Raw genomic sequence first — 10,000 nt, 5'->3', positions numbered from 1 at the left:
GTGGGTCTAGCGTCCGTCCCCGCCGTGCCTTCGGGGCTCGGACGCGGCGGTGCATGGGGCTCGGTGCTTGCGACGCGCCCCACCCGGGAGACCAGTGTGACGTGTGGGTCGGTTCATTGTGACGCGTGGGTCAGCCCAAGTGTGACATGTGTGTGTGTCGGGGCCAGTGCGTCTAGGTCTAGTGTGACGTGTGCGGATATCGGACGGTGACATAGAGGTGTATTTGCTAAACGTGTGTATTTGTTAAAAAGAGAGTGTATGCTGTGGTTTCTGAGCACGGGGAGGCAGGACCACCCCGATGCCTTGCGTGTAGCGTGATCGTTATCGTCTCGGAGCAGCGGTCGCCACAAGGGGTCGACGCGGGCGCCACTGAGTGCCCCACAGCTTGACCTCTTGACCTGCGTGCCCCATGCTTTGTGGAGTAGCGGACGACGACGACGACGACGACAGCGGCGACGGCTAGCTGGCGGAAGGACCAGCGGGCCAACACCTGTGGAGCTGTGTGTGGCGGGGCGCGGCGAAGGGCCACTTCTCTTCCTCTCCTCCTCCTCCCTCTTCTTCTTCTTCTTCATCTTCGGACGTGCTGGGTAGCGGCGGCAGCGGCGAGGGCGGTTACGATAACGACGACGAACACGTGTATGGTGAGGATGACAGTTGCGGGGCCGGTGATGACATGAGCTGTATGGTGCGGAGCGGCCAGTATGCCGGTCTGCTGCACCATGCTGGAAGCCCCGGACACGCCACCCCATCTTCCGCCCCCCCAACCTTCCCAATGCGCGAACTGCACAGGTACGTCGGAGGGCATCCCGCGCCCGGGATTGATCGGAAGGGGGCATGCACGCCCACCTGCAGGGAAAGGGGACAGGCCTGTTAGGAGGGATACCAGGTCTTGGAGGGACTTTTTAAAGTAGACTTTAATTTTTTTTTATCTCACTTTACCCCACCCCCTCTCCCTCTCTCTCGATTCTTCGTTAAATACACAGACGCGTTTATTATCCTCCGTTTTACATACGCTGTATATTTATTCAGTTTTCCATGTGACCTTTTATTTCATGGTGTACAAAACCATATGATTTTTATCATTATTATAATCTTCTGCTGATATGATTATGCGCACGTTTTTTTGCGTCTACTTCTCCTTCTACTTATTCACTTTCATCTTATTCTCCATTGACTTCTTTAAGAAAGAAAGAAGGAAAGGAAAAAAAACTTTGGAACATTTTTCAGAAGTACCGTAACACTCACAAGTGACATATTAGTAACGCAGCGTGCCAGGAGCCCCCATTCCTCTCTCCCCGCCCCCTCCCCTCCCCTCCCCTTCCCTTCCTCTTCCCCCTCTCCCTTCCCTTCCTCACCCTTCCCCCCCTACCCCTCATATGACGCGCGGATGACGAAGATGGTCTCGTCATCGGGAGTTGAGGTGCCGGAAGTCCCTGTGCCAGACGGCGACCTAGTATTGTTGTTGTTGTTTTTAGATCGTAGAGGAGAGTGAGGTTCCTCAGATTTTTTCCTTTTTTTTGGGGGTGGGGGGTGGGATGAAAAAACATTGCGCTACTTATTTCCTTCTTTAATATCTCATATTGTAATATGTTTTGTTTATTTGATATGTATATTTCTTTATTCTTCTTGTCATCTCCATTCTCTCCATATTTGTTTTTGTTTTTTCATTTTTTTCATGATCATCTTACTTCTATTGTTCCTTCTCCCATTTCCATATTGCCATATTTACTCTCCTTTGCTCTATATTTCATGAAGCAAAGCTGAGCCACAAAAAATGCAGAAATTTTAAACCGTGACAGTCAAGACTTGATTCTTCTTCAGGCGACGAAACTGAATTGACTACTTTTCGAGTCTGATTCGAACGTCAATATTTATGGTTCGTTTCTTATCGTGTTTCGTTTCAAATTTTGTATTTGTATATTCGTGCTAAATATCATCGGCATCGTTCATCCTTTCTCCGTCATTTTCCCTGTTTTCTTTCCATCCGTCTGTCCATATCCACCCCCTACGGCTTGGATTTTGGCACTCGGAGCAGCTCTGGCTATGGGCGCTGTGCCTCGATTGTGTAACGGAGTGAGGTCAAGGGAGGCTTCCGCTTGGCTCACGGTTATCTCTTTCGCGTTTTTTTTTTCCTTTTCTTTTCAATTGGGTTTTAATTTTTTTTTTTGTTTTGTTTGGTTGGTTGGTTTTACTTTTTCCTGTTTTTTTTCTGGTATTATATAGTAAGTTTAATTAACACATGGATATAATCTTTTAACTAGGTTTGATAACATTCGCTCTCTCTCTCTTTTTCATTCATTCTCTATCTTCCCTCTTTCTGCCTGTTTGGCGGGAACCGTAGGCTTCATTGGCACCCTTCCACAGCTGGATCATCTGAATTGTCCGGATCAAACTGGTAGGATTCCACTCTAAATTTGCTCTGCTGTTCCTCGGCCTCTTCTTCGACGTCTTCTACATCTGTTCCTTCGGGGAAGCGAGTCTCGCCGGGAAAAATCGAGCAGATCTGATGAAATGTCGATTCCTCGTCTGATACGTGACAGCCTTGGGCAATTGCCTGGTGTGACGTCATCAAGGCTTCGCGCGTTTTTCTGGAATTCAAATTTGGGTCTGCGGCCGGGCGCATTTCGCGGGCGATTTCCTTCAAAACCGCTTGTCAAATCGAATAATTCAGTTATACCAAAGAAAATATTTTGCCAAAAGGGAAACGGGAGTTCTACTAGAATTATTACCACCACCACTAACTGACCATTGCTGAAATTGTAGTTTTTGATATTGTAATTTTGTTGCCTGATGTAAGTATACAGACGAGGGGGGGGCAATTTTAGTGGAAAGACTTTATATTATAAATGGTCAGTCATTTCTAAGGTTCTGTCATACACAGAATCTGCGTATTCAAGAAATTAATAACCAATATTTATTTATACCTTGTGATGATACAAGAAGTGACTCGTTAACGATCAGACATCACTATGTTATTGATTTGTAAATGGCGCGTGTTTTACGAGGAGGAAAGGATTGGCAGGCCGTTTAGTTGTTAGATTCGGAACAGGGAAAACTAGCGATCGATTGTAGATGATTATTCCTTATTAAGAACACGGCGTCGCGATGGGATAAGAGTCACGGGACCCAACCCCCGCCTGCGGTTGGGGCTGAGGCGAGGCAGAGATGTCCGATCCTGTCGGAGACCCGAACCTGAGCTGGGTCAGAGGGCGAAGTGCACGGTCGCGTAATTATGCACCTTGGGTCAGCACTGGGCATTTATTCGCGTGCCTTTCAACTCCTGTCAGGCTGGGTGGACTTCTCACCAATGGCTTGTCAACAGAGAACACGCCGAGGGATCTACAGACACGCCACCAGGTATCCCAGAGTCTTTGTAGTATACAAGAGGGGCTCCCTATATATCTCATTGATATAGAGAGGGAGGGAGAGAGAGAGAGAGAGAGAGAGAGAGAGAGAGAGAGAGAGAGAGAGAGAGAGAGAGAGAGAGAGAGAGAGAGAGGGGGGGGGGGGGGGGGGGAAGAGAGGTTTGAGGAAAGGAAAGGGAGAGAGAGCGCGCCAGCGGCTCTTATTTACGGGCGATTAAGGTATATAAAAGGTGGGCTAAACGTTTCGAGCCCAAGGGTTAACATCTGCCCTGTTAATCATGCGAGTTAGAGCGGATTTGATTATTTATAGCAATTAGAACTGGACTGTTCTCTCAATTTATCTCTATTTATCTATCTCTTACTCTCTTTCTCTGCCTCCTTCCCCCTCCCTTCTGCGTCTGCCATTCCCCCTCATTTTATCTCCCTCTTCCCTTTTCCTCTTTCCCTATTCACTCCCACTTCTTTCATTCACTCTTGTTTCCTAATCCTACTTCATTTCCCTCTCCCTTCCCTTCCCTTCCCTACCCCTTTCCTACCCCTCCCATTCCAACGTACCCTGCCCCCACCCTCTCCCTTTCCCGTTCTCTCCAACGACCTCGCTCGATTTATTGCCACAGTCGTTCGTTTTTTGTGGCAGGTTGTGGGTTTGGCTTTAACTTAGGAAAGTACAAGCTGTAGAGGTACTGCCCGGATGTTTATAGTGTCTTGTTGGCTTCAGCGCAATCATGTTTATGTGTTCTTTTTATACTCGCGCGTTCACACGAACACACACACGCGCACGCACAGGCACACACGCACATGCACACACTCACATGCACACACTCACATGCGCACACGCACATGTACACACGTACATGCACACGCACACGCACACGCACACATACGCACACACACACACACACACACACACACACACACACACACACACACACACACACACACACACACACACACACACACACACACACACACACACACACACACAGCGAAACAAGGTCAGCTCTGTGCCTCACTGACTCTCCCTGGCATCTTCGGGCCGGAGGGAATGAGGGTGATAGTGGAGGGGAGGAGGAGGAGGGGGGACTGTCTCACCCTCACCATCGCACCTACCCTCACCCTCACCCATTTTTTAGTGTTGTACTTGGCCCCCTTCGGGCGAATTCGTTACTCGTGCGTTATGAAAGTGTCAAACGCTAACGAGAGCTCGGCCCGTCAACCCTTTGGCAGCGACTCCGATACCCCGGACGCATGGACTCGTGTTTAATCGCATGCTCTTCTCAGGCTCGTATGGTCAATGGGAGTTTTCGCACGTGTCGCGATAATTAGTCTTCGTCTTGTTCGTGCGGTTGTGTACGAGTATTGTTCACGCATATCCCAATGATGGCGGGGGATCTTGGAAGAAGGGTGATGATGATGATGATGATGATATTGGGTGGAGGGCTAGAATGTTTGACCGACTCGGGCTAGGCTTCTGAATCTTTGTTTGGTAGCCTAGCGTTGTTTAAAAAAACGCACACACACACACGCATTTGTATATGTGGGTGTGTATATTTTATATAAATGTATATTTTTTTATTTACACACACACACACACACACACACACACACACACACACACACACACACACACACACACACACACACACACACACACACACACACACACACACACACACACATACGTACACACATACACACACACGTACACACACACACACACACGTACACACACACACACACACGTACACACACACACACACACACACACACACACACACACACACACACACACACACACACACACACACACACACACACACACACACACACACACACATACATAAGTACGTGTACATGCATGCATACGTATGTGCATACACACGAATATACACATACATACATGCATACAGTGTGTATGTCTGTCTATTTGTGTGTCTGTATACAGTATATTTATACATATGCATGTGTCTGCCTGTCTGCATGGTTTTGAATAGTGGTGATAGAAGTGGGCACAGTCAGGCAACAGCCACAGAAACGGAGCGAGCTGGGCTGTATTGCCTCGGTGTCGGGACGGCATTGTTGGCGAAGCGGCAGACTTGGCGATCGGCGGCAGCTGTCAATGCACGGAGGATTTGGAGAGGCATCCGCGGAGGTGTTGCTGCTCATGCCAGGCCGTGGTGATGGTGGTGGTGATGATAATGGAGGTAGTGGTGGTGGTGGTTCTAGTGATGATGAATTTGGTAATGGGTAGGATAATGGTGAAGGTGGTAATGATGGTGATTAGAACAATGTTGGAGGTGGTAATGCTAGTTCTGGTCGTGGCATTGGTAACGATGATATTGTCTAAGTAATTAGCGAGGGTAGTGGATGTAAACACAGTAATTGGCAGTCTAGTTGTCCCAGGGGGTGATGACGTTGCTTTCCAGCCGTATGGGTATTGGGGGATAGATAATTGGCAATTGAAGTGATGGTGATGATTATGATGCTGGTAATGGTAATAATTAAAGTGACCGTAATGGTGACGATGACGTTGCTCTCCGTTTTTTTTTATCAGCGGGATGGGGGGGGGGATAATTAGCAGATGAGGTGGTGATGAAGTTATTATCTTCGTCGGACGCTGTCGTCGTGCTATCCCCCTCCTGTCAGCGCCTTGTCCGTCTATCTTCAGCCCTAACGAAAAAAAGCGGCACGTTCTTTTGAGCCGTTCTTGAATACACTCGCTTTTAGGTGTATAGTTGTCCATAGCCAAACGTGCATCCACACAACTTCACAAAACCCGACAAACGTCTACATATGTACATTCAGCCATGCACATACCAATACACGTGAACACAAACACAACAACGCGTCGCATGTATTTATGAGCACAGTAACGTGTGTGCACAAACGAGATGAAACGGACGCAGTTCAGACATCGGGGCGCGCAGTTACCCGTCGTGTCGTAGTGACGCACGTGAGAAATCCAATATACTTTTTTTCGTAAGCTATGCTGCAGTAACATTCAATGTAAGGTTTCTTTTCCTCCGCAACAGCCACTTGTTTGGATTGTGCTGCTTCCCTTCTTTTTCTTCTCTTTTGTCTTTTTTTTTCCGTTGTGTTCTTCTCGTTCCTCTGTTTGTGTTTGTATCTGAAGTTTGACACGTAACGTGAAAAGTGTTGTCTTTATAATGTGTTATTATATGCATAGAATATACATATACAATATATATATATATATATATATATATATATATATATATATATATATATATATATATATAACACATACACACATGCATATACACATACACACATACACTCATACACTCATACACTCATTCCCATACACCGTGGCTCAAGGAGACGTGAGAGTCTGGCAATTTGAAATTAAAACTCATCATACTGTCGTTGACCTTTCTTGCCTCGCTTCCTTTTCTATTTTTTATCTGCGCAAGACGGCAGAGCTGTGACGTAAGGAACTCCCCGGGCTTTTCTCTCTCTCTCTCTCTCTCTCTCTCTCTCTCTCTCTCTCTCTCTCTCTCTCTCTCTCTCTCTCTCTCTCTCTCTCTCTCTCTCTCTCTCTCTCTCTCATTCGCATTTTCATTCTCATTCTCTCACTCTCTCACTCTCTCCCTCCCCCTCCCCCTCCCCCTCCCCCCCTCTCCCTCCCTCCCTCCCTCCTTTCCTTTTCCCTCTCCCTCTCCTTCTTTCCCTCTTTCCCTCTAAGTATAAATTTGTATGTGGACCGCAGACAGCATGGCTTGTCGGGGCTAATTTCGCCGTGGGGTTCCTCGGCTGACCCACATAATCGTAGAGGCCGACCGACCCGACCCACCTGCACCGCCTGAAGGTGTGAGTGCCAGCCTTTCTTCACCCCCCAACCCCGAGTGCCAACTCCTCTCCCTTCTGCCCCCCCCCCCCCCCCCGTGTCAGCCTCTCCACCCCCTACTCCCGAGTACCAACCCCTCTACCTTCTGCCCCCGAGTGTCAGCCTCTCCACCCTCTACTCCCAAGTGCCAATCCCTCTACCTTCTGCCTCCAGTGTCAGCCTCTCCACCCCCTACTTCGAGTGCCAATCCCTCCACCTTCTGTCCCCGAGTGCCACTCCCTTTACCCCCTACCGCTGGGTGCCATCCCCTTCACAGCCTACCCTCGATTGGCAATTCCTTTACCCCCTACCTCCGAGTCTCAGCTTCTCCACCCGCTTTTTCTCGTTTCTTGGCGAATGCGTAACCAAGGTAATGTGAGGATGAGAAAGAAGAAGAAAGCTCTCGTCTTGGCAAGGCGAGGGTGAGGGAGGGGGTAGGGACAGGGGGCATGGGGGCGTTGACGTGTTTACCTTCGTCATTGAGCTTCAAGAACAAGCTGAATCGCCAGGGTTGCCTTCGAAGCCTTTCCTCCCCCACCCCCTCTCCCACCCCCCCTCCCACTCACCGTCTGCCTCTCACTAGGCCTTTTCACCCCCCCCCCCTCTCTTTCCTTTTTTACGCTTTCTCTTTTCTCTCTCCTTTTCCTTAATCTTTTCATCTGCCCTTCTCCTTTAGCCTTTCATCTCTTATTAATCCTTTTTTCACCTTTCCTCGCCTTTTTGTTATTTACTTTGCCCCCTCCCCTTATCCCTTTCCTTCCCTAAACTTTCCCTCTATTCCCTCTCCCTTCCCCTTTCCCATTCCCTATCACCCCTTCATTCCTTCTCCTTCTCCCCCTTTCCCTTTTAACCCTTCCCTAAACATTTCGCTTTCCTTCTCCCCACACTGCTTCCTCTTCCCGTCCCTTTCATCTCTCATTTTCCCCTTTCGTTAGCACTTTACACTACCATTCCCTCTCTTCCTCCCACTTTCCTCCTCCTCCCCTCCCTCTTCTCCTCTTCTCCTCTACCCCTCCCTCTTTTCTTTCCCCTCCCCTCCCCTCCCACTTCTCCTTTCTTTCCCTCCCTCTTCTCCTTTCCCTTTCCTCCCTCCTCTCCTTCCCCGCCCCTCCCTCTTCTCTTTCGTCTCCCCTCTCTTTTCTCCTTCCCCTCCCCTTCCTCTTCTTCTTTCCCTCCCCTCCCTCTTCTCCTTTCCCTCCCCTCCCTTTTCTCCTTCCCCTCCCCACCCTTTTCTCCTTCCCCTCCCCTCCCTTTTCTCCTTCCCCTCCCCTCCCTCTGCTCCTCCCCTCCCCCCGCTACACCTCCCCTCCCCCTCCCTCTTCTCCTCCCCTCTCTACTCCTCCCCCTCCCTCTTCTCCTCCCCCTCCATCTTCTCCCCTTCTCTCTTCTCCCCCTCCCTTTTCTCCCTCCCCCTCTTCTCCTACACCCTCCTACACCCCCCTAAACGGCAGCCCGAACCCTTCGGCCAAAACAAATCATTTGCAACGTAAACGGACAAGGTTATAGAGTGAGGGGGAGGGGGGAGGGGGCTTGTGCACACCGTCGGGAGAGCCTTGGTTTTAAGGGACGTGGGAGGGAAGCCGTTGGTGTTGGTTTTATTGCTGCTGGATTTTTCACCTTTAGATGTCTGATTTTCCCCTTGGAATGTCTGATTCCTCCCCCACCCCCTTTTTGTTTGATGGTCTGATTATTCCCCACCGGTCTGTGCAGAAAGGAGGGGTCCGTTGTTGTTTGTTCTTTTTCTTTAGATATTGTTATTGTGTGCCCCCCCCTTTTGCATGTCTGATTTCCCCAATTGAGTGTCTGGTTTTTCCCTTTGAATCCACTTTGAGTCGAAGATTTACTCCCTGTGTCTGATTTCCTCCCTTTGAATGTCAGATTTACCTGCTTTGAATGCGATTTTCCCCCTTTGAATGTCTGATTTTTTTCGTAGGGATTCATGCGTGGCATTCAACACCAGATTGTTTTCGTGTGGATGCATAGTGAAGTTGTCCGCTATGTGGCACGTGGGTGGGTTGGCACCAGGTGTCCATGGGGAAGGATGGGGAGGGGGAGGGGCGGGGCTCACGTCGCCTTCACATCGTCTGAATATTTTTCTTTTTACTACAGTGCTCGTCCCATTCCAAGCTACGGTAATTTTCATGAAGGGTGTTGTAAGAGTACTCCCGTCACCTGTGTCCCCGTTGCACTTTGTTGCCGGTTTCCGCTTATCTCCGGTACCTCTATAGTAAGGCTCTTCCTTGGGCGCTTATTCCCTCTCGGTGTTCGTCCTTGCCTCCCTGTGTTTAATCCATCTCGTTTTCTCTCACTTCGCCTCCCCATCCTCCTCTTCCTCCTCTTCTTCCTTCTCGTCCACCCTCCCTCCCTCCTCTTTTTATTTCTTCACTCCCCTTCACCACCACCCTCCCTACCCTCGTTCCACAAACCTTCATCTCCACTCCTCCACTCCCTCCCCCACCCACCCTCATCTTTCCGACTGTCACCTCTATTCCCTACTGTTTGCCCCCCTTCTCTCCTCTACCCCCATTCTTCCTTGCACGTGGCCCCCTTTCGCCCCCCCCCCGTGCCTTGTGCTCCCTCCCTCAGTTAGTCACTGTATTCCCTCCCTTCACCCCCTCTTATTCTCTCTTTACACGTGCCCTCTTTTCGTTCTCCCACCTCCCCATCCCCTCCCTCAAACGCACTCTCTTTCTCCCTGCACGTGCCCCCTATCCCTCTCTACCACTTTCTCTCTCCTTGCCTCTCCACCCCCCTTCCATGCACGTGCTCCCTCCTCCTTTGCCTATAT

The 10,000-nt window shown here is 49.5% G+C and overlaps 1 protein-coding gene across 5 annotated transcripts in view; it reads left to right on the top strand.

Annotated features, from left to right (window-relative positions):
- Positions 1-10,000, top strand: part of Mrtf (Myocardin-related transcription factor) — a 99,364-nt gene that overhangs the window by 39,183 nt on the left and 50,181 nt on the right. For 2 of the 5 annotated variants that reach the window (XM_043022823.2, XM_043022817.2), the window contains exon 1: positions 1-789. This exon is cut by the window's left edge and continues 195 nt beyond it. The exons of the other annotated variants lie outside the window; for them this stretch is intronic. In XM_043022823.2, the coding sequence (XP_042878757.2) occupies positions 702-789 (88 nt within the window). In that variant the 5' untranslated portion in view covers positions 1-701. The remainder of the gene's footprint in view (positions 790-10,000) is intronic. 5 annotated transcript variants of the gene reach the window in all.

The sequence above is a fragment of the Penaeus japonicus genome, unplaced genomic scaffold (genome assembly GCF_977035675.1).
Source record: "Penaeus japonicus unplaced genomic scaffold, GWHDUDI00000001_assembly GWHDUDI00000003, whole genome shotgun sequence".
Classification (NCBI taxonomy): Eukaryota; Metazoa; Arthropoda; class Malacostraca; order Decapoda; family Penaeidae; genus Penaeus; species Penaeus japonicus.
This window is presented reverse-complemented; position numbering and strand designations above follow the sequence as displayed.